Source organism: Rhea pennata, chromosome Z (assembly GCF_028389875.1).
Source record: "Rhea pennata isolate bPtePen1 chromosome Z, bPtePen1.pri, whole genome shotgun sequence".
Classification (NCBI taxonomy): domain Eukaryota; kingdom Metazoa; phylum Chordata; class Aves; order Rheiformes; family Rheidae; genus Rhea; species Rhea pennata.
Genome location: NC_084702.1, coordinates 13,837,009 through 13,862,745, shown reverse-complemented (window position 1 = coordinate 13,862,745; position 25,737 = coordinate 13,837,009). Strand labels below are relative to the sequence as shown.

At 40.9% G+C, this 25,737-nt stretch overlaps 1 protein-coding gene across 1 annotated transcript in view; it reads right to left on the bottom strand.

The window, feature by feature from the left end:
• Window positions 1-19,868, bottom strand: part of GRIN3A (glutamate ionotropic receptor NMDA type subunit 3A) — a 74,618-nt gene extending 54,750 nt beyond the window's left edge. The window contains exon 1 of the mRNA XM_062599621.1: window positions 19,077-19,868. Within this exon, the coding sequence (XP_062455605.1) occupies window positions 19,077-19,868 (792 nt within the window). The remainder of the gene's footprint in view (window positions 1-19,076) is intronic.
• Between the last annotated feature and the right edge of the window lie 5,869 nt (window positions 19,869-25,737).

Genomic DNA, 25,737 nt, shown 5'->3' with positions numbered 1-25,737 from the left:
CTGCTCTCAAACTCTTAAAGCTTAAAGCAAGATAAATATTTCACATCTTTTTACATAGGAAGAGATCAAGATTTTGACAGAAATCAAGATTTTGACAGAAACAGAGCCTAAGGCTTGAAATTTTCATTTCTCTCCCTGCTAGACACAGTTACTTCACTACATAAAAGAAAGTGTGAAGTAATAATCAGGCATTTTATGGGTTATTGCTAAAATAATGTGGACATTTGTACATTCCAGTACTCTATGGTATGCACCAGTTTCTCTTTCCTGAGTAGTGTTAATTCATTCCCTCATTTTTGTCTCATCAGACCTGATATCTGCAAGCATGTGACTGCTGCGATTTCCTAGTTGGTTTTAAGTAGGTAAGGAACTTAATAATTATCTTTGGTACTCCAGTAGAGTCTTGGGTACACAGTCATGAAACCAGACTTCATAGATACTACACAGAACAAAAAGATGCAACGTTGTTATACTGAATTATGGGCCTGGGGTTAGGGAGAATACACCAAAACTCACTCCATGACTGTTTTGGCCTTAGATTTACAATATCTAAGAACATCGAATGACTATTTACAGCTCCTTGTTGTGACACAATCTTCACGTCTCATCTGAATGTTCAGAAGTGCCATCAGCTCTTTTTTGCACCTAAGTATGTGAACGGATTATAGATACTAGGTTTTCTTTTATGCTGCACTCAGAGTAGCTATCTAAATAGCCAATAACCAATGACTAAGTGATTGCATGGAGTTTGCAAATCACTGCAAAATATGAACGATACTTGTTTATCCCTTCTTTGTACTGGCCACTGCACTTGGATGCAGTGAAGCAATGGTAATTGATTTCCTCTGAGAATCTGGCCTGTAGGTAATGTGTCCATCCATAAGTATGCAGTACGTGACAGTGGGCACAGACTGAAAACAAGTATGTGACAATGCACTCCAGGGAATGCAGCATCCCATGCTCAACCAGACCACACGGCTCCACAGAAGATTTGTATTGCTGTCTGGCTTGATCACTTTCCAGAAGCTAGCACACAAGTCACTGGCATAAGACACTGGCACAAGTCAAATAAATGTAACTCACCTTTCCAGCAGCTCTGCCTGTAGCAAGGACAGTTACAATATTATACCATCAGGAGGGGAAGCCCATCACCTTTTGCCTGCAGGTACCTTTTCTGTAGCATTGGGTCAAGTCACCACTTGGGGCAGCAGCCCTTGAGTGTGGTGACATAGCTGCAGCTGGGATCTGTGCTTTTCTAGATCTAAAGCAGGTTTTACTGCTGGCCTCCCTGCAGATGCACAGCCTGCACTCAGCTCCAGCCATGGTAATACTCAGCCTCAGGGTAGGTTCAGCAGCAGAGAGGTTGGCATGCTGCAGCACTTGCCAAGGCTGAAGATATGCATAAAGCACCTCTATCAGGAGGAGGCTTTCTTGGAGAATCAGTGACACATGTAAGAGGAAAAATGAATGAATGAGAAGAGAAGGATGGGGAAAAACTAACTCCTGTTCCTGGCATGTTCCCCAGTGAGAATCCAGGAAGCTGGGCAGATAGGATAATTTAGGTTTGTCTGCTTTGGGTTCAGTCACTCAGGTGGCTCTGTAAAATGTCTGGAGCTCTCTGGCTGTCTGGATCTGCAGGTATTTACATGGCAAGTAGGCACACTACCTACCCTTGGTACGTGCAATCATGGGGGACCACAGCTAATTTTTTGGGAGGTATCATTGACTTATAAAGGGACTGATGGTCAGGAAAGAGAAAATCTGTCCAATTTGTTGTTGTTTCTGAGCTGGTAACAGTGGGTGGCACAAGCCTGTTGGAGCCTGTAGTGGTGCAGCAAGGCAAGTGTGCATCCCCACCCGTCCTGGGCACAACCTCCTCAGCTGAGTAACGAGATGGCCTTTTCCCTTTCTAAAAACTTGCTGGAAGCGGCTTTCAACCTCCCCCTCCCTTCAATATACACAGCCAAATGTGTGCTACTGAATTGTACAGACTTGGAAAAAAATATTTGGAAATTCATACTATATCAAAGAAATACAAGACTATCAGTAGCTAATGAGAAGCTCGATAGGTTATGGATTTAAAAAAAACAATTCAGCATATTGCTCTTAATAATAAAACCTTTGTTAATAACAAAGGTTACTCTTGCAGGGAAAAAATGTGATGAATAGCTGCAAACTGTCATAATCAAATGAAACATCCAACTTACTTTATTGTAAATAAAGTACCTGACTATGTATATTTATTCAAAAGTTTAGTTGTACTGTTACCTCATATTTCTTAGGAGGGAGAGAGGAAGAACTGTTGTGGCAGGTTAATAGGGGTTGCCTTTGTTTATCAGAAGTTAATGAAAGCAACAGCCTCAACTCAACGGGTTGGATATCACTGACGGGCAGCATATTTTTCAATGTGGGAATGAGGGGAAAGGCCTTTACAAATCTAATTTTGCTTTTGATACTGTCTCTATTTTCTCTGCTGCAATTCATTTAAATTTCTGCTACCTCAGTATCCCTCCCCAATAAAATAATGCATCTCCTGCTCAAGGCTATATAAGATTTGCATAGCTCTGTAAAAGCTGAAAACCGCTATACTAATTGTAAAGCATTACTTAAAACATGTTGAATGTATTTATTTTTTTTAAGAGCTTTGTGCTTTAGAATTTGGTAGGGCTGCACATCCCAGTGAATAAAAATGCTCTTAAATACTCTGTACCAAATCAATCAATAAACTTTATCAGAAATGAATTTCATACTGACATTACTGACATATATTTTATTTCTCCTAGCTCAGCTCTTCCTGTTGCAGTCCATGTAAAGACTTACATCACTGCTACGCCTTCTGTAGGTCAGTTCTTTAACAATGATGTCAACAGACCTGTGACAAAGATGCTGAAGAACAATTCCTCTGCTTATGATAACGAACTCGATGAGCATTTTGACACACTCCAGCAGTGAGATCCAAATCTCTCCGTGTAGGCTGGGTGCAGCAGGGGCAAATCAGCATCTCGATTTGCATAACCACAACTCTGAAAACATCAGACATATTCATGCAACTGTTTGCACATGACTGCCTTCCTCTGTACTTCATGGTTTACAAACTCTTAATGCAAAGCAGCTGTAACTCGTTTTGAGCAGTACCTCGTTCATCTGAGCTATGATCCCTTGGCACTGCAGTATTAAGAACTAGGAGCAAAGCACCACCCAGTACTATTGTACTGCTAATACTGTTGCTAGTAGAAATAAGGACTTTTATGAATTTAACGAACAACGCAAAAGTGATGAATTTAATGATGTGGGAAACAATCTTGAGTTATGCAAAATATCCTGAGTTAGGTATTTACAAAACTGCTTTGACATATAATTGTCAGCACGTGGATTGTTTGCAAACAGCTAGCACAAACTACTTAGTGTTAATCATTTGTTCTGTGACATAGTTAGTCATGTACTATTTCTGCTTCTTGAGTGGGTGACTGTATCTTCCTAAAGGAGAGGATAAGAAACAGTGAAAATGAAATGCATTCTGGGATTTTAACATGGATAAGCAGTCGCGATAAAACATGAAAGTGTCACGTCTCACTAATCTCAGTGAGATGTCTATCTCCAAGCCAGTAACCTGTGATGGCTCTATGGAGTCTAGTGAACCAAGCCTGGGGACTTGGACTATTTTTGACTCACTGATTCTTTTTAACTATTTGAACAATGGGAAGAGTTGTAGTAGAGTATCTAATTTTCCCAGACAACCTGAAAGGAAAGGATAACAGAGCACCATTCTTACCAGTTTGACAGGAACATATGATCAGAGCTACTGCCTCTCTCTGCAGGAAATGATACTGCTTCAGGGAGAGAGAACAGTATATTCCCTAAGGGAACAGAAATGTGGGTTTTGTTTTTTTTGTTTTTTTTTTCTTTCTCTGCCTTTTACACATGAAACTATCACTTGAATGAAAGTCTTGGTCAGTTTTCCAAAACATAAATTATATTTCTACATATTTCAAATGACTTTGGACGCAGCTAAGGAAAGTGAAAAGCTGTAAGGTCTGAATTCTGTTATATCACTGTCTTGATATTTTGCATCAACGTGGAGGCTTCATTGTTGCTTCTGCCTGAACACAGGAATAGAAAATCATATAAAATTTCCTGCTTAGAAGTTTTAATGCTAACACATAGATCATCATGCTGTATTATGAGGTGAGAGAGACTACTATGGAGTGCAGGATCTTCTGTGAAAAGCTTTTTTTTTTTTTTTTTTTTTCTTCCTCCTCTTTAAATGAAGGCAAGGTAACATTGTTTGTCTGCAGACCATTCTTAAACTGACTAAAGATTTTATACTCGTTTGAGTATCTTGATTTGAACACAAGTCAACTTTTAAAATTAACTGTGGGGAAGAAGAATTGGACAAAGAGAAGTGAACAACACATTCATGATGAAGGAAACAGGAATTTTCCCACCAGGAGAGCAGTGTTGTTCTCCTGTTCTGCTTTAGGAGACTAGAAGCACGGCTTATGTCAATTAAAGCCCTGTGCAAAACAAAAACAAAACAATAAAAAAGCTTTTGTGCATTGTAGGGAATTTTCTGGGCTGCTATTTTTTGCTCCTGCTGCTAATACCTTTAGAAATGATTCATATTTCATGTGATGGTCCAGCCTGCACTGGGGATGGTCTCACCCTTCTGAATATGGGGTGTACCTGGTAGCTTCACTGCTTGGGTTCTCAGCTTGATATGCTTTGATGGGTCACCTCTGAGGAAGGAAGCTGAGAAGGCTCTTTAAATCAGACCTTTTAGAAGTCTCAAATTAATTTTGTTGCCTTTCAAAACCATAGGCCTTGACTCCTTAGTCCTCTTTACTCCTATTAGAAGAGCACTGGTCAGCTTGATGCATTTATACTGCTCCAGGGAAGCAAGTCAGTGCTATGGACATGGTTTCACCAAGAGGGTTACAGGCTCAGTGCTTACACAAAGGTAGGAATTAGTTCCAGCTAGTTTTGTCAGTCCTGGACAACTTTTAATCTTGTAGAGAAATTTCCATCAAAGCAAGGAAGAGAACTTGGACTCCAATGTTCCTGGACTGGTAGACCAACACGTATTTCAGTCCTCAGTCCATTTTATTTTCCTATTTGTTTTTTAAGCCTCTATCAGAGAATACTGAATTTCCCTTTTGAGTCCTCAAAAATGTTCAATGGGCAGTTTGAATTTTCATTTCTCCTCTTCTTATTGGTAATAATAAACCATTTCTCTGTTTAATCCCAGATAAGATTATAATAATTCTTAATAGGTCTCGTAAGACACGCATTTGCTCTCCTAATAAGGATCAATAAAGACAGGAATTGTCCAAACTATCCTTGATCATACTCAGCGAATAGCTTCCTATATGTTTTTAAGCAGCGGTAACTCTCTGGTGAAAATAAGGCAAAGTCAGGCAAAATTAAAGATTAAAGTTGACAGAATTGTTAAGTTGACTTGTGAATATAGCTATAATACTGTAGCTACAAGCTACAGATCTTTTTGGACTAGATTCTCATTCCAAGTAGAGGCACACCATGTTTAAAAGCATATGAAATCCGAGTATATTGTTTTTTTTAAAAAAATAATAGCAAATAATCAGATGAATGAAATGATCCAGTTCTTCTTGTACTCTTCAACATTTGCTTCTCATGAACATTTGAGTAATAAAATTATATTAGGATAAATGTTGACAGAAGATGAACAGTAAAACTGAAAACTGCAGTATTTGCAAGTTCCAGCATCCAAGTATGTCTCAAATTCTTGTTTGCGCAATCAGAAAACAACAACAACAGCAAAAACAAACAAACAAACAAAAAACAAAACAAAACAAAAAAAAAAAAAAAAACATGTAGCTTAGCCAGGCAGCCAAAACCGCTTCACAAACTGGTCTCTATTTAAAACCAGTGAAGTAAAAGTCAGTATTTCCCTAAACTTTTGGAAGGCTCTGGGATGCAGGCATTCCTAAAGCTTATATTCTTTGTTCTTATTCCAAAGATTTTAGATATTTTTCAGGCAGAAGAAATGTCTGTAATTATCAGATGTACTATTCACTATGAATTCTCAATTCATTTTCTCCTTCATGTACACTTCTGGGGAGGAATACAAGAGTAATATGACCTGGGCAACAGCCTCACATTTTCTGTCAAACAAGCCATCTTTCTTATGCTAATCATGTGTTATGCTGCATCCTACCACAGGTCTCAATTTTCAATTTACTCTTTCGCTGTGAATCTGTATGGGTTGTGAATGCCCAAAGAGGACACCACTAAACCAGCTAACTTTCACGTAACTATATGTTACATATATATATGTATGCACTGTCAAAATGGTGCGAAGATATGAAATCCTGTTTCACTGGAATCTAGCAGGCTGAGCTATTTATAAATAAGTGTCTTATTTTTGGTGCTCTTCAGAAAATGTGATGAACAGTGAGTGATGAGCAATTTATGTTGCTGATCATCTGTATCACAATAGAGCCGTAAAGTCTTTCTCTGGAGTTAAGGCTCTATTAATTTAGGATCTATATAATCCTACAGTGGAAAGTAAGATCTCAAAACAAAGATCAATGAGCTAGATTAAGAATGGATGAAATAGGCATACCAAGCTGAAAACTAGAACAGCAGTAGAGAAAATGATGTGCTCGAAAAAAAAAAGAGAATAAAATTTGAAGGTTGTTAAGGATTCTGGAAATTATTATTAAAAACAGGTCAATAATTGACCTCTCTCTCTCAAAACATTCCTCCATATGAAGGAATCCTTTCTCATGAGTGTTCTCTATTGAAGGATTTACTATTTATAAAATGAAAAATAACAAACAAAATACAGCATAACGGATATGTAATACATACCATTAGAAGGATTACATAGTCTAAAGAAATTTTATGGGTATATCTGAATGAATAAAGGGTGTTATTTAAGAAGCATTTAAGTAGCCAGTACTAAGTAAATAAATCAAGTGTATAAAAAGATGATCATAAGGGTGACTCGATAAATGATCATTTTGGCTTCCCTATGATGACTGCTGATGCAAGATTCTTAATCAGCAGCCATAAGAGTGAATTATAAAGTGAACAAGTCTATTCAGCATGTTTTCACACTGATATATTTTTATACAAACTTTTGAAGAGGTGATTACTTAATAGTTATTCTTTCTCCCCAGGATCTCTGAGAAACAAACACGAAAGTCTTATCATTTTCCCCTTACTCTTCACACTGAAAAACATAACTAATTGTGCAGGATGTGTCCACAACACCATTTAGACATTTTTATTCACATCCTTTACGAGCCTAGAAGCCAGAGAATAGCGAACACTGCTCGCTCTTTTTGCTACATTTCACACTCAAACAACATATAAGATCTGCTGTATCAAATCAGGCTGATCTTCTCCTTAGTTTAGTATCTCTTGTCTCATGAACTTACTGATGATAAACTACATCAAAGGGAGGTACACGCAACTCTGCAGTAGGTTTATAGATGTCTGTGGGAGTCTGGTATGAGCTGCCCCTCTGTATAGTTGTAAGGTAGTTCCTAACAGCAACAGGCTATTTGCCTGCCATGCGGGGCAGTGCGATTAGTTTCACAAAGCTGGGAATAAGTGGGGATTTGGGAATCGTATGGCACTAAGGTCCCTCTGGTGCAGGAACTCTACCTGGGGTCTTGAGGCAAGAAAATGCCACTAAATGCCACCGGCACAGGAGATGTGTGCGCTAAAAATGACTGTGAAAAAGAGATGACAGCAGAGTATAACCTTCCTCAAAAGAGTTGCTGAATTTGGACTCTGGAAATGAAAGTAAGCTTTCTTGGAAATTCCTATCTGGTAAGTGTAACATGGTGCAATGACTTCTGAAGCTTTCAGGTCCCAAAGCTTAAAACAAAAACACTAATGCTTTTTGCTTTAACGATTTACACCTGTTTCCCTCAAGTCAATTATTGGGTATATATTTGTACCCCTAAAAGCTCTACAGTCTTCAGCTATCACATGTTTGAACTGAGGAAATCCAGACACATAACTTGGTTCTTACTGCCTTCTAATGCAGGAGCAAAATTAACTTTATGGTATTAAGATGTTAAGAAAAGGTAAGTTATAGCTAAAACTGTTCCAACATACTGTCTAAAGAGGGCAGCTATTACCTTCTGGTAAAGTTTAGATATATTTTTCTTATGTTCTGCTTATGTTTGAATATCGAGTATAGTAAATTCTTAAAAACAAGTGTGCTCCTACTGAGAGCTGTTTAACTGATACATATGAGTGAGCCTTACAAACTGAGAAAGTGATAAAATCTAAAATAGCACTGGAAAATTATCAAATTGTGAACTCATAATACTGACTTTTCTTCTGATCTGCAAAAAAAAGTTCTTTTTAAGTCAGTTTGAGTAAGTAGGCTATTAAGATGAGTGTAATGTAACTGCTTTATCAGTAGCATCATTGAGAAAGCCTGGTGCATAATACAGCTGTTCTTTTGGATATTAATTGCTATGTCTAATAGTTTTCTCCCTGCAACAAATTCAAAATTTCATTTTTTAAATCCCAGCTTATGCTTGTCTTTTAACTCTCAGTTCTAAGTTAGAAAGCCTTGTAAAATGTCTTATGAACAGCATGGGCAATGATTTTTTCACAGACTTAAAAAAGCCGAAAGTAGAATAGTATGTCTTTAGGGAAATCTGAAGTGTTTAAAATATGCTTGTGCAGCATATTCATAGATTTTTATAATGCATTTCAAATACTTTTCACGTTGCAAAATAAGCTTCGGAAACTATCATCACAGATGAAAGCTGGTGAGGATAAAGCAATAAAAATACTGTGGCAAGAAAAGGAAAATCGTACTTTCTTCTGAAATTCCTAACATTTGATTTCTCCTATATAATAAACAGTCAAATGATCACAGTATTTCCCTGTTTACTATGCTTCAGTGGCAGCTGATGGTGTACCTGTGTTTGTGTTCACTCTTTTCTCCCCTCCTTCTCCACCTCCCCATCTGCTGCTGGCAGCCATGCAGATTCAGCTGACTGAAAACTTTTAGATAAAAATTAATTAGCTAGCACGCTGCAGATCAGACCTGTTCATTACCACACCACATGGATGCCTTCCCGTCCGCTCCCAAAGGCTCTCCCAGCTCGGTGGTCTCACAGTGCTTTGATTCACTGCAAGGGAGACCCAGAGCAGGAGACCTGGGGGCGCATTCAAGAAGTCCAGCATCACCTCTCAGCTACCAACAGAAAACTCACTTAATATACTTCGTTAGAGATAGGGACGTCCTATAGTACTTTAATGACTCTCTGCATATACCACGAGTGAGCTCTATAGGAATACAGATTGTTCATGGATAGCTGTATTGGAGGACTCGATGGAGAGAGAATATTGTTAATTCAAGACTGAGGGGTGAACATCAAGCCCAGCCAGGGCGAAGTTTTGCAATCTTGTTTACAGCCAAAACCAGGTCCCAAGGCTATCTGGCCATAAACATTTTGTCCTGCTGCCCTGTCTAGGTGGAACACAACAAATACTGTGGTTTACTGTAGTTTGCGATATACCACATTGAAAAGTCCCTTCTTAATATAAGTTTTTTGTGTAGTTGTCAATAATTACCATGAATAATATTAGTAGCTTGATGTGACAGCTGTGAAGCACTTGAGGCCAGATTGTGAACCTCTTAGTCACACTGCTGAGGAGCCCCTTGCACAAATGGCTTTGCTTGCATGCGACTCCCTTAATAAATGAATCATCTATCTTTGCCGCCTACTCAAGCTTAAATCTTTGTCCAGATCCTGCTGCAACTTCCGTCATCTGCACATCTTCTCCTCGTTGTGGTGAGAACCAATCTGGCTGATCTGCTGGGGTAACTGGGAAAATGCATAGACTTCCAGAACCAGATTAGAAGCACCAATTGGCACCGATAACTAAAACTGCAATCCAAGAGCCCCCACCTTTAGCTTACTTCCAGCTTTCCTGTTTATTAGGAAACCCTTTTTGGGTACCTATTAGTCTGGTACTGTGTGTATCCAAATTGGCTGGGCCAATCTCCAAGCACTCTTGAAATGCTGGACAAGATCGTGCATCTTAGGTGTGTGGGTTGGACTGTGCCCTGAAACAACTTGCCTCTGCCCACGTCTCATTCTCAGTAGCAAAGGGGAAAGAAAGCCTTTCATTAGTTGTGGCTATCCAAACTCATATCCTTTGCCAGAAGCCCTCCCTACAGCAAGGAAAAGCTCCCATCCAATTTTATCTAATCACTGTTCCTTTCACTGCTTCTTAGATGTTGGCTTAGCAGTTTTCTGCAAGGTTTTCACTACTTTTTTTGGAAAGCATTACACTTTGGAGGAAATCATCCTTAGCTAGAGATCAAGATACCCCTGGTAATCCAATCCTGACTATGTTTGGGCAAGTTGCTTCACTCTGTGCTTTGTGATCCCAGCTCTTTATAACATGCTGTCACGTAAAATTCATTTCTCTTGTTTTTACACTTTGGGAATGACAAAGAGTAAGAGACAGAGAAGGGCACTTCTTCCTTTCCTTCTCAGTTCAGTTTATTTTCTCATTCTCTGTCCTTGAGTCATTTGCATTTATATCTTTTAGTTTTCTCACTTCTTTTTCTTATTTTCTCTCTCTGTCTCCTTTTAGCTATTCTGTATAAAATCTGCAGTATATAACTACTCACATTGCACTAAGATTCTGAAGACTCCCTTATTCCCTTATTTAAAGAAAGAAGGATATTTTTTCAGTGAAAAAATTATCCTTCTCTCTCTAAAAGCCCTTCAGTCAAACCTATAGATGTATGGATTTATAAGCTAATTCTTCTTTGAAAGATAGATCTGGAATTTAAAAAAAATATGATTTTTTTTCTGTTTTTCTGCTAATCACAGTGAATATACAAATTCTAGCAACACTATGCTTGGATTCCTTTCATGCTCAAAAAATTACAAGGAAAAGAACATAACTCAAGAGTTAAACATTTTATTTTATAATTTAAAACTGTAACTAAACCCAGCATAGCCTAAACTTCTCATGCTATGAGTATTCAATATTTGATAGTTGTAAATAATAAACAAATCATTAAAGATACCTGAAATAAGAACTTTTATAAGTGGTCTTTGAACTGAATTTTGAGCATAACAAGGTCCTTGGCTGTTTGCTAATTTCTACAGCTCTGCTTACCCAGCCAAACTATGTATGTTGGTGGAAAGATTAGGTGCTCTGACTTTCTGGAAAAGTTTGTGGGGAGGGCTATGCAGACCACCTCAATTTACATTTGTAGGGAATATTTTCTTTGTAAATACTGGGAATAGTCTGTTTTCAAACATAATTTTTGTATTTATACGGTATCTGTACCGTATGGTCTTGGCCAAATTTTAACTTTTCCTTATTGAACACTGCTATGTATTCTTTGATGTTTCTTCTGATAATGGCTGATGGCTGTCTTTTAGTAACGTAATAATTAATGATTAAACCATACCATTGTTTAAACACTCATTGCTAACATGAGAATGCTTAGTGCATTATGAAATTTTTCTTTTACGCTATGGAATGAGGAAAATAATTGTTTTGTGAATATCTGGAGTAGAAAAAATACAGAAGAAAGCATCATGTAAGGTATCAAATTCAGTGTTAACTTAGCTTTTTCTGCATAACAGAAGTAGTACAAGATCAGGAATGAGAAAATCTTGTCTCTAGGTGGTTTAGATATTTTGTCCAAGAGCTGGTATGGTATAATAAGTACAGAAGAGGAATAGGAGTAACAGGCAAATGTATTTCAGACTACAAAGTAAGTATCTGTGCTTTTGATTTTTTAAAATCAGTTCAATAAATATAGGCCTTTAATTTATGTAGTATACATCTTCTGGTGTAGTTTTCAACTACAGAATCATTCCTTCCACTCTCTTCCCAAATCTTAATTCCTTACAACAATTTTTAAATGGGATTAATGTAACTAAAAATCCTAAAGAATTTATAAAGTTGACTAAGTGATTTGATAAAATTTGACAGAACTAAATGTACTTCAAGAACAAAGTGATCAACGAAATATTTTTAAGTAAGGATCCTAAGAGACAGAGACCTTAAATAATTACAGACTCAATATTCATTCTGCATCTAGGTTATTATATTACTATTCCTTGACGTATTTGATACAGTTTGCTCAGTGTTTGAAACTATTTGATGAAACTTTGGTGCTTGTATTTCAAACAATGCTGGATTATCCCATTTTTAAGGTGTTAGGACAATATGTAGTACTTATGATTCCTCTAACTTGAAAAGCAGCAGACATTAAAACTGAGGTGTATCCAAGTTTTCCTTAAATAATAACTGCCAGAGGAAAAGCAAAGCAGAGCAAAGAAAAGCAAAGAGAAAAAAGCAAAGCAAAGAGGAAAGGCAAAGTAAACAAAGAGCAAAGGAAAAGAAAAGGAAAGGGAAAGAGAGAGGGTGAGGGAAAGGGAAAGGGAAAGGGAAAAGGAAAGGGAAAAAATAAAGGAAATTATGGATGGTGAATATGCTGTGAATGATAGTTGTCTAAACCAAGACTCGAAACGTATATTATAAATTATGAGTACTAGAAAATAAGAACACTTTTATAACTAAAAACTTTATAAATTCCATTAACTCAGTGGAGTTTAAGAAGCCTGATGAAATAGGTCATAGCAATTTGGGTGGTAAGGAATGCAAATAACCTTCTAGTATTACCAATAACTTCAAATTTTGAATTAATACTCTCAAAAATTCTGTTCCACCTCCAAGTATGGCACACATGTACCTCTGTAAGCAACAAAACAACTTAGCAGTAATAAACCCTTGTAATTCAAAATGTCACAGACATTTACCACACATCTATCACAACAAAAGTCATATTGCAAGCTGAAAAATCCCTTCATTTCAGAAGCCCAAACAAGATAGAAAATTCAATGGGTTTCTAAGGGGCTTTCTTTCCAAATGAAAGAAGATAGTATTTAGGGATGCTACTTAGAAAAGTTCACCCCTACAAAATTCTGGCTCCTTCCAGCTCAACTGTACATTAAAATTAAGGACTCAAAAGGGAAGATTGAAACCAAATATATTCTCACCACTTTCGGCATTCTGAAAAGATGTTTTACAGCCATGATGAACTGAATCTTCCTTACACACTGTAGCTGGAACAAAAAGAATAGTTCCCTATTTTCCTTCCACTGTTCTACGTTTCTGTGAATGTAAATTTTATTGATACACTTAAATAAGTCACCATGAATAACTAGGCAGCAATGTTCTGTTTCAGCCAAGAACTGAAACAAAACATCCTCTAATGGTGTTTCAGGTGATGTTTACCATGACTCTGACAGTTTTAGGGGACAGATAAGCATCTCTCCTTATAACATCAAGGATGTAATGCTGTAGAGAAAATACCACCTGAGCTAAGACACTAAATAAAGAAAAAAAATCCTCAAATATATTAGGTGCCACTACAAATTCCAAACATTATGCCAACATCACTTTCAGAAAACTTAGGGGCTCTCTGATCACAACCAGAATATAAACAAGGACTCATTTCCCTTCAACGCACATCATTTATCAATTGAAAGGTAATAGATAGATTGACTTCAGCTGACAAGGCAGTAAACTATAAAAATCCATTTAATCTAATAGCTTATAATGCTCAACACAGCACAGGAGCACAAGTAAAGCCCTTCTCAAAACACCCAACTGTATTGCCCCTGAGGACAATACAGGGTATCAAGAAAGAGTACATGAGAGCAGATAAGAAAAGCTAGTAGGTTACAGATTTCACCCTGATTCTGAAATTGAATCAGCTAGCAAATATTGCATTATGGCTTTTAAATCAAGGACTGTTACAATGAAGAGATCTTTCACATGACACTAGGACAAGAACTCTGCTTGCGAAATGTGAGTTATACCTCTGAAATTTGTGTTTAAAAGTTAACAATTGTCCAGGATAGCTGACTAGAGAGAAAAACTGTTAATTCTGCGAAACTCTTTCACACTGGCTGGTAATGTAAAAGGACTCACTTTACAGAAGATCTGTGGCCCTAATTGTCTAAGTTTCAAAAGCAGCTCTACAAGCAATTTTTTTCAGATGTATTTGACTGACAGCATCAGCTGGACATTTGTGTGCATGCCCTTTCAATTTCCATCTTTTTTTTCCCTTCCCTTCAAGGCATCTCTCATAAAATCCTCTGCCGTGTACAACAGGTATACACCACACTATTTTTGCAGCATGAGACAAGAAGAGTTGATGATGAAGGGGAAGCCTGAAGATGTACTGCCTACCTAAATATAGTAGCTAGTACAGTCTTCATATTTGGATTTGGATTAGACTGGCAGTCGGAATTACCAGTGGCTGCAACTAGATATTTATGCTTTGCTGTCACCCTTCACTTCTGCAATCTTCTGTTAGGAAAATATGGGCAAGGAGAGCTTGTTGTTGCTGTTGTTGCTAATCAGAAACACTTTTTTTGCAAAAAGACGGGCATTTAGCTGGACACAAGATTTTCCACTATCTCCACTCCCTTGCTGTAATGTCTGCCTACGCTCACTGGTGCTCAGAATAGCCAGTGTCTTGCAGATCAGTATGATTTCTAGGGACTGGCTATTTCCCAAATGGAAGGATGTATAATGCCCTAGCCAAGGCACTCTGATACCGTAAGGCTATTTTCAAAATTAAGTTTAATTCCCTTAAAAACAAACTGAGAATTAAATGTCAATAGTCAGTGTCTTTTCACAAGCATCTGTTTAGAGCCTGGATTTGCCATTTAATCTGGAAATTCATAGTTTAACCTAAAACTATGTCTTGATTTTTTTCATTTTTTGACCCTCTCTGAAGTCATAGCAACAATCAAAAGCACTAGGAATTCCCATTACTGTGGAACATGGTTTAAGTATGAACTGGTTGTGTAGGTAGTAAGATGATACAGATGTATTAAATTGTTTTGTTGCTCAGTGAAGCTTCTTTTTACAGAAAAATAATTAAAAAAAAAAACATAAGAGCTGCTGATTTATCTTAAATCCAGCCTCAGAAAACACTCCATTAGTTATAAGGTTCAGAGAATACTGCTGCAATTATCTTCTTCTAATAGTATCACCTGCATAATTGATATTATGAGCTATATATGGGCTATTCTTCCCAAGCTCCTAGCTCAAAGCTGGAGTACTACCAGTGATATCAGTGTGTTTATTTCTGGTTTAGGACTTGTGTTTTTTTCCTGTTCTATTCCTGAGAAAAATTATTAAGGGCATTGTCAGTCTTGGCATTCAAAAATAAGCATACTTTTCCATGTGCATTTTGCTACAAAACATGAAAAGTACGTCCTGCCTCAGCGGCATCATTGCTTGTGAGCTGTTGTCTCCAAAATAATGATCTGTCAAAGTTTCAGTGCAATCTGCATTTGTGCTAATAGCAAGGAAATCCATTAGCTTTTTGCTTGTAAAATGCTAGTGAGAAATTGTTACTTTTGCTTATTGAGAGTGTAAAAATTTGCAAGAGTGAGAGTAAATTGTTAAAAAGTAAACATCTTTTCTTCAGGTCAAAACAGTGTTTGGATTTACAGTTAGTAGACATTAGTCATTAAATCACACATAGAAATACAAAAGAAAAAAGTATGCCACATTTTACGCTGTGTAGCCTCCCTTGAAGCCACATGTGTGTTTTGACATATGCAATCCCGAACCTTCAGCGTAAGCTGCTGCCTGTGGCAGAAGAGATGCTATATCTTCACGGTATTTGACACTTTCTGATTATTAGTTGTTGTGTGAGGCTACTGTTTGCTCTTTTTTTTTTAAAAACTTCAGGAGAGCAGAAATTTAATGCAGAACGGATTTTTCCGAAAAGATGCTTCAGCAACCAGACAGCTTTTAGAAACCCTAAGTACATCCAGCTGACTTCAGAGTCTCTTCCAGTTTCTCTGAATGTTATATATTACATGAATGTCTTCCAGAGTTTCTCTGGATGTTACATGTTTGAAGTATGTCATCAAATGTAAAGGAGGCAACAGTCAGTATTAAGGAAGTATATTTCAGTTTTGGATCCTAATCTTCTTTTTCATTTAAGTACTGCTTTTTGCCGTATCAGAGAAGCACAGTGTTTTATCACTTACTGTGAACATCTGGTTATTATATTCTTCTGTTATATTCAACAACAGTAGAAGTGTTATATTCTTGTCCTGACCTGATGTGGAAAACACAGCCTCAGCAGATGTTGCTACTTTAAAAACATCATTTTCCTTTCCTTTAAAAAACATCCTTTCCTTTAAAAATTCTGAATACTTGAGGACAGTCAGCTTGAGATGGTACCTAGTAAATCTAATGGCTGTTCGCATGTTTGCAGTGTTGCTAACAAGACAGACAGTAGGAAATGCTCCTCAAGGGCAAAGAGGAGTTATGGTGTGGCTCCTATCCGTGCCTGGAAGAAAGCTAATTGCAGGCAATGCTCACAAGTGCACTGCTGCGCTGCTAGGGAATGAGGAAAGGAAGGGTCTACCAAAGTAGCTTAGGGAGGTCGATACTTCACGAGGATCTTAGGCTTCAAACTTTTCGTAATTTTTCTCCCCTGAAAACTTACATGCTAGACTTATTAGCAAAGTCTGTCTTACCTACACAGCTGTCATTTACAAAGGTAGACGCTCACCTCAAAAACTGCCAGTCGCTAGAAGTGATCAGTTTCTGGTTCTTGGGCTATGAGTGGTTGTAAAGCAGGATAGGTGTGAAGGCCATGAGATACCTGTTTCGTACAGCAGCACTAGCATGGGACTGTGTGATACACAAAATTCGTGGCTGCTAGCGGAGCTGGTAGCAAGCCAGCAGAGGCTGCTAAGTCCAGCCTGACTGGGGTCTTCCCTGCACCAGCTGCTGACGGAAAACATTTAAGCCTGGGAAGTGTGTGAGATAAGGCTAGTGGGCAACGGCTTCCATTGCTAGCCTTAAAATGGTTTTGTATAAGTGTACAAAAACCAGCATGCAGAAAGATGTCACAGCCCTCTAAGCCAGCTTTGGCACTTAATCTACCTGGATTCCCTGCTGGCCTTTGGCTAAGATTAAGGGTTTCTTATTAAAACACAAAGACGTGAAGAGTGATCTTTTTGGACTAAAGAAAACTAAATCTATTCAGCCACTAAGCATGGGTTTAATGTTAGGCACTGGCTTCAATGTCACTGAAGACAATTTAAATGTCTGCTTAAGAACAAAATCCTTATGGGGGGCAGGTATATCCAATGGAAGCCTTAATAACAGTCCACAGTTTGCTTCCAACGGAGAAAAAAGATGAAAGTTAGCAAGAACCTTTAAGTCTGTGGAAAGGAACAACGAATCTAACCGTGGTTTACATTTATTTTACATTTAATTCACCTTTTGGGTCCTCAGGCAACTTAGAGCCATTTTTTATGGAAGAGAAAAGAATTCTGATATTAACAGACACAGCAAGGATATCCTGGGTTCAGGCTTTCATCTTCAGTGGGCTTGGGCTATTGACTCAGTTATAACTGAGAGAGTAAATTCAAGGTTTATAGATGCAACTAAGCTAACTTAGGTGCTACTGGCATCAATCATGTAGCAATTATGGCATAGTACCCTTGAGTTCCCAGACAAATCTATTGAGAACCCTAAGCTACATGTTTTTTTGCTGAGCTAGACAAAACTAGCTCAGTTCAGAACAGGCATGCAGCAGTCACACCTTCAATTATGAATTGCTTTGCATAGACTTTCTTTTCCTACCTTTTCTATCCTGTTATCTAATATACAAAATACAGAGGTCTGAAATGATCCAACTTTGTTTTTGCACTTGCTTTCACTCTTCTCACTTGGTAATCTGTTTTTCTGATTACATTTTGAGTGCACAAGTTCTTTCTGAGTGCAAAATATCATCTTTTGCATAAAACAACTGTTTCTCCCTGGCTACTTAAATGGCAGCTTCTGCCATTTTACTTACAAATTTCTCTAAAGTGGACTACACAGAAGAGATTTTTTTTTTTCCTAAAGATTCCTCTTCTTTTGCCTGAATGTGATTACTGGCATCAAACACACATCTGTAAAATACTGAACTGTCATTTTTTTCCAGAGTGTCTAACATAAAGTTGCCACCTCTAAATGATAGAAAGTTTAGCTTCCTTCAGACACTAGCTTTAATTAGGCAGTCAAATACAGTCAGATTTTAGTTTCTACTATTTTAGTTTGACAAGTAAACAGAGTTACGCTTCAGTTTCTACTCTCTCAGTTAAGCAATTTAATGCTTCAAATATCTGATCTAGCAGTATTGCAAGAACTACAAGGAAAGAAAATCTCTACACTTTAGAGACCTCAGCAACATAAAATCAGATCATAGCCAACAACTTTCCTGAGAAGTGTCATTTGGTCCTGGTAAATAGCGATGGTGAATAATCTATACCACCCACCCCACAAAACTGTCAAACAGCATTTAGACCAGTTATAAATAAAGCATCCTGAATGCTAGTGTTGGCCATTTTTTTTCACTAATGACATTCCTTTGGTCCAGAATCAGAAGTGTCCTTCTCACAGAGGCCAAGAACCTTTAAAGAGCATTTTCTCAGGAGCACACAGGCTGCACCAAAGATAACCCCTTTATCTTCCCAACTCTGCAATGTACAGGGTGTATGACTCTGCTCACAACTTAGTTTCTACAGCTGAGTTCCCTGCCTTGCAAAAACATTTATGCTTCTCCCTGACCCCCTCTCACCCTTCCCACCTCTCTCTAGAAGGGGTCGAGACCCAGGGCTATGGAAAGAGATGATGCACTCTTGCAAGTAGAGAGACAGACAAGAAGCAGCAATCCTGTTAATCCCAAAGTCAGAGAGCTTCACCTCAGTCCGGACCTGTGCAAAGTCCCTTCTCCTTCCTACCAACCTGCATCTGTGCTTGCTCTCACTCAGGCCAGGAGATGCTGGTGGGCAGAAGTGTGGGATGGGAGGCAGCTGCCCCACCAGCTGCCTCCTGCCCAGATCCCGACCCCTTTCTGCAGGGGGTGCCAGTGCGGCAGGTGGTAGCTACGGGGTTATGACAGCCTGCTCTGCGGTGTGGACATGCAGGGGAGACCCCTGCCCCTGCCTCCCCCTGCCCGGCTGCCCCTGCCCGGCTGCCCAGCACCTTACCGGGCTCCTCCTGGGGAACTCGCTGAGCACGATGCTGACGACGGGGATGCGCAGGGCCGTGGAGATGAAGTCCAGCTCCAGCATCTCCCCCCGGCTCTGCGGGAAGGCGAGGATGGCAGAGACCCCCTGCACCACCACGGTGTGGCAGACGCTCTGCAGGAAGGAGACGGGGTCGTTGCTCCAGGCGGCGCTGGGGGAAGAGAAGGGGAAGAGCGGCAGGTCCCCCAGCCCGGCCTCGATGGCCATGACCACCTCCAGGGACAGGTTGTAGGGCAGCAGCCCGGCCACGCCGTTGAGGTTCGCCACGGCCAGGAGCAGCGCGTCCCGCGGAGAGGGCGCGGGCAGGGGCGCGGGGGGCGGCCGCCGCTCGCCCCCGCTGCCGCTGCCAGCCCGGCGGCCCCGCGGCCCGGCGCCCTCGCCGTCGGGGCTCCCGCCCGCCGCCGCCCGCCGCCCGCCGCGCCCGCTCGCCGCCCCGCCGCCCTGGGGCCAGGGCGCGGCGCCGCGGGGCTGCAGGTGGGTGGCCCCCACCCGGACGGTGTGCCCGATGCGCCGCAGGATCTGGCAGGGCTGCGGGTGGGACGCGGAGCCCGGCACCGCCGCCAGCACCAGGGCGCAGGGCGGCAGCAGCAGCAGGCACGCCCGGCCCAGGAGCCCGCACACGCCCGGCCGCCACATGGCCGAGAGCCGCCCGCCGCCTCCCCCGGCCCCGGCGCCGGCGCCGGCCCCGGCGCCGGCCCGCCCCGCCGCCCCGCCGCCCGCCTCAGCCGCCCCGCGGGCGGCCGGCAGCGGCATCAGCCGCGGCGGGCGGCCCCCGCGCGGAGCCGCCTCCGCCGCCGCCCATGGAGCCCCCCGCCCCGCCGGGGGCCCGGCCCCTGCCCCGGCCCGCCCCGCCGCCCGATGAGGCAGCCCGGCCCCGGGGCGGCTCCCCGCGCCGCCCCCGCCGGGCGCCGCAGCCGCCCTGCCCGGCTCCCTCGCAGCGCTGCCCCGCAAGGCTGCTGCGCCGCGCGGCTCCCTTGCGCGGCTGCCGGCCCCGCGCCCGCTGCGCCGCTCCCGCGCAGCGCCCCGCACGCTCCCCGGAGAGGCTGCCCTGCCCTGCCCGGCTCCGCGCCGCCCTGCGCACTCCCCTGCCCGGCTCCGGAGGCGAGAAAAGTTGCGGGCGGCGGCGGCGGGGCTGCGGCCGGTCGCTGGGCGCCGCTGCGCTCCCGCCGCAGCGAGGGCGAGGATCAGCGCGCAGCCCCCGCGCCGCGCCGCGCCGCGCTCCTCCTCGGGCGGCCTGGGACTTGTAGTCGCCGCCGCCCCCCTGCGGGGCTGGGGGGGGGGGTCTGTTTTCCGGGAAATACCCTCTCCTCAGCCCCCTCCCTCCCTCCCGGTGACTGGCCGGGCAGCGGCTGGGTGTTTCTCCAGGGAAAGTCTTTCGGTGGAAACCTCTGCCAGGTATTTTCACCAGGCTTCCCTGCCTGAAAGCATCCAAAAGGTAGATAGCAGCAGTGGTGAAACAGTTTTAAGGAGCTGAGAAGAAACCTCCAGCTTCTAACAGCTGTCTAATGCGCTGGTTGTGCCTTCTTCTGGAGGCTGGGCAAGGGACAGATGCATAGCCGCCAGCTCTGCTGTGAGATGCGGGCTGCAGGCGGTCCTTAGCGAAGCTGAGGTGGGAAGCACTGCCTCTCCTGTCTCCCCCTCACCTTCCTCTCCAAGGGAAGGGCAGCGGGCCTGGCCCCCTCATACAGCCGGCAGATTTTTCATCTCTGTGCCATTCACTTGGGGAAATACAATATCATTCTAGATGTCTTTTTCATTCAGCTACTGCTCCAAATCTCATCATTTTTCAATATATGGGACCTGAAATCTCTGCTCACCAAGCCATGAACACTTTCTGAAATTGCTTTTATGATAGAGCACCCTCCTCCTACGAGAAAGTAGGGAGTGAGACGTGTGTGTGTGTGTGTGTGCGCACGTGCACACAGACACCTCTGCGTGTGTGTGTGCGTGCGTGAGCATGTGTGTGCAAAGGACTGTGGAAAGTCCCTTCCTTGTTTCTGTTTCTAGGTTCATTCCTAGAAACTGTCAGGAGACACGCTAGCTCTAGATCTGAGATGTTCATACCAACTGAAGCAGTGACACACTCTGCTTTGTTCCTCTGCTCCATGACCAATTTCCAGGATTTGAAGAAACCCTATGCCACAGCCGAGTAGTACATCAGAGAGGAAATAATACTCATGGCTCCCAGGCAGCTCTGAACTGTGAGGTGAACACAGTGTCAGCGTGGTGCAGAAAAGCAGCAGTCACGGTGTCTACCAACATGATAGATACCTAAAGACTTGAATCTATTTTCTGCCTGTAGAATTTCTGGCATCTTTCCCCGAACTGATTCAGCTCTGCTTTAAAGCAATATGGATCCCTGCCCTGTGCTGTCTTGTGTGGACAGCTCCAGAGCTACACTCCTGGAGTTACAGTTCTTTTTGTAACTGCATTTCTCATAAGCAATTTAACTTTACCTAGTGCTAGCCTTATTCTTTAACTGAGTTCTTCTACTTCTTTAAATGCAAATTTTTTCTCACTCCTCTTTGAGATCTGTTCTCAGAGATAATTACGAATAAACAGCATATGCCTCATTTCTCCTTTCTTTTCCCTTTCCCTTTCCTTTTCCTTTTCTCTTTCCCTTTCCCCCTGCTCTATTTTTTATTTTATTTTATTAGATGTAAACAAACTTTGTGTAGATGAAAACACTTTTAATCTTGCTGTCTGAAGAGGTGATCTATGCTCCTTTAAGGATCTGAATTACATATTTGCTGATTTAAATTAATCTTTTGGGGCTGAGGTCACCAGCAGTGTACACAGCATGCAAAATGAGGACTTGTGCAATGGTGCTGACGTGCTCTGTCTCCATGAAAGCCTCATACCTCCTCAGATCCATCATGTTAGCACTTTTTTTGTATCTGCATGTTGCTGTCATCTTCCAAATGACTTGTAAAGCCTGTTTCACTCATACTGCACTCTCTGAATGTGTACATGGTTGCAAAATACCTTGTCACTGATCCGTGGGTGCTCAGGGGAAACCCACAAATTGCAGAATTGTGGTCTGTAGGCCAGGGCTGAAAGCCCTTCAGGGCTGAATGCAAAGACCTACGACATCCATAAGTAAATACATCCCCAAAGCTGTGTTTGAAGTGTGAGTTAATAATGATTCCTATTTCCCCTTATTGTCTTACTTTTCCTTCTAGTCTTATAATCATTTACCTCTTTATTTCCTCTTATCTTCTCTGATCAGCCCCTGGCTTCTTCCCATACTTTTTCCTCATTGTTTTTGAAGGTATGGATCAGATTAATGCAAATATTCAAAGACTCCTCTCTTTTAGCAATAATGAAATGTTGTCTAGGAGAATTGGCTTGAATGCCCTGCTTACATGCAGTGTAGAAAGAAGTGAAGTTTTCCAAAACTACAAGAGTTAGCTTTCAGGATGAGTGAATAAGCACACTATCTCTCAGGAGCAGTTACCTGTAATTGCATCCTTTCTCAGGTCTGGGAAAAAAAATGATAAGCACATAATTTCTCTGTTGTGCAGTTGGGTAATTTCTGGTTTTCATATGAGACTAGAGTCAAGTAGTATTGCTGATATGAGAAGGGATATTTATGTGGAACCTTGTTGAAATTACCATGTCTTCAAAACCCTGTGATTTCTAGCCTCCTATATACACTAAGAAGTTATATTAGGCTAATATGAACTTTATGTAAATATGTAGACTTAAGAACTGAGAATTTTGAAGTTTATTCATTATTTTTTGGAAAAAAATGCAGTAAAGCTTTGATAAAAAATTATAGTTTTATAAAAATTATATAAAGCATTTATTAGAAGCTTCATTATAGTAATGAATCTCTGTCTAGTTTTAGGACACTGTTTATGTCAGTTAAAAAAAAAACAGTTTTTCAGATAAGGTGGTGAAGCTTATTATTAAAACAGCCCTAAAATTATAGAATTTGGTTAAAAAATAAAATTCTGTATCTACATTGTTTTTTTTTTTCCTCATTGTAGGTAATCCGTCAGCAGATTACAGTCTACAACTTTTTTTAGTAAACATGCAATACCATTCTTTGGACTACTGCTGCAGTGTCTGGAGCTCATTTTTGAGCAATTCATAGGAAATGGTCACAGTCAGAAGATGGAGCTGCAGAGAACGGACCAACTCAGCAGATGATTTTGACTAGAATGACTCTTGCTTTTCAAGCCATTTTTTTCAATTTGATTATTTATAGTAACAAATTATATGTGGTTTCTTTATAGCTTATGCTTATATTTGCTTTGTCTTCAAATACACTTCTACATAATGCCTGTAATATATTAAAGTACTTAAAGCAACTACTCCCATACTTAAGAAGATATTTAAATACTTAAACACTGCTCTGCAAGAAGCTGCAATATTTGTACAAAATGATCTGAAAAAGGGCACAAACCCCATCAAAGTATAATGTGTAACATTTGGGAAGTTGTATAATTACATTTCCCCTGCATTGGCATACACATGCATGTGTAAAAAGAGGCACAATTTGTTTGATCTTGTAAGGAAATTTGAGGCTGCTCATCAACAGCTCTGTGCTTTTTAGCAGCACTGTAGTCCCTCTTCCAAGGTTGCCAAAAAATAGACTTTTAAATTTTGACAGATGCTTGACTTTTTGATCTTCAACTTAAGGACTGGCTCCATTCTACTGCCTTTTCCATCCCCCTTTTCCCTTTCTCATGGTGGTTCCTGTAGTAAGAGTACCTACTCTACTCTCCTACCTGTGTAAAACATTCAACTGAAGGACTGGGCAGATTATGGCAAAACTTCTCTGAATCAGTTGTCGCGTAATAGAGCTGTGAGCACCACAATGCTAGTGGTGTTAATTGCTATGCAACGGTGACCACAGAAAGCATTCAGTCTTGATCAGTAGCTGAATCTCAAAGTTAAAGCTGGAGAAAACCCTTTCAGTAGTGAGAAAGGCAGTAGGAGAGATGATTAAAGTCACCACTCGTATTTTTCTTGATGCTTTTTCTGCTTGCTTGGCTCATTGTCATTTCTTTGAGAAAGATTTTTTTTCCTTCTTCCTTGCAGAAGGAGGCTCTTGACCTGAGTGTATCACAGCAATCTTCTGCAAGGCCTATTTCTTCTAAGCAGCTTGGCCCATTTGGAAGTAGGTTGTGACTGGCTTCTTGTTTGTGCCTACGTTGCTCTGCTCCACTTGCTCCGAGGAAAGAGTTCCTTGGGCTTGCCAGAGCCTGAGAGCCAGATTGCTTAATCCTACATTCATCCATCCCTTTTTTAGCCAATATCGTTTTTCAAAAGGCCTGAGTTGGCATCTGAAAGGTATGATATCATACACTGTCTCTTTGGCCCTGGCGAGGGTAGGGTGTTTATTTTTGGTCAGCCTGAAATGAAAAATTTTCCCCTTCATAGTCATCACTTAAAAATGAGAATTAGGGAAAAGTAAGCTATTCAGGTAAAATGGATTCTTTCATTTGCTGAGAATAAACTATTTGGTTTCATCTCTCTCTCTTTTTTTTTTTTTTTCTTTTTTTTCTATAGTAGGTGCCCAAATTTAGGCTAGGTACCATTGCAGACGTTTTGAAATGTTATATTTTTCACTTATCTTGACACTTTAAGGAAAAAAAAAAACATTTTTCTTACATTCCTTCCTCCACTACTCTTTTTCTGGTCAGAAGCATTTATGAAATTTGCAGATACCTTCAGATATCCAAAGCTACTTTAAAAAGGTTAAGTATTTCCATTATATATTGCACTCTAGTGTCTAGTATGAATTTACGGTGCACTTACAACTCCAGATTTGTGTGTGGCTCAGTACTGAAGCCAAACAAGCCCTGTGAAATCGAACGGATTTTCATCAGTAAGGGCTAAGTGCTACCTCCCTTGCACCTCGTAATTAAGGCTGAGACAATTCTTATTCCCTATCCCTATCTCCTTGTTTCTTTTGGCACTGTAAATCCAGAGAAACTCTGCTACTGTCAGATCTGTCTTGGCTTTGACTTGTACCCAGGATTCACAAAGAACTGGTGAGGAATAGGTGAAGTCAGCCATTTATTGTATGTTCTGCCCATTTTGGTGAGAGTTTTGTGGAAAAGCAGGCTGAAAGACTTTAGGCAATGCTAGATAGTGGCTCACTGCCCACTCAGACTTTGCTTCTGATTTTAGTAGTCTTTTCTTTAAAACTGTTGCTAGCTCAGGATGATTTCAGGACACTCTGTGAACCTATAAATGGAAAAAAAAAAAGTGACAAATATATATATGTTGCTGACACATGGTGTCTTGTACACTATATCATTGTCCCATATCTTTGTGCCAAATATAAAATTATTATAAGCTGTGTGCAGCCTTCAGACTGTCTTGGCCATCTTTGATAAGCCACTTGTGTAAATGTTCGATACAGATGAAGACTGTTTAACTTTGGTAAAATCTTCAATTTCCACAACCATAGGAGGGTATCTCCAATACCCCATAGCCTTGGCAAGATCACATGTTTTTTACTGTGGTTTTCTCCTGCTCCTTCTAGACTCAGAAAAGGAGGTAAAAAAGGAAAATGAGGTGTGGGCTATCATGGGTACTTATTGAAGAAAACAAGTATTGTTGATAGGAGCAAAACTGAGTCAGAGAACAGTCACCTAGCCAGCTG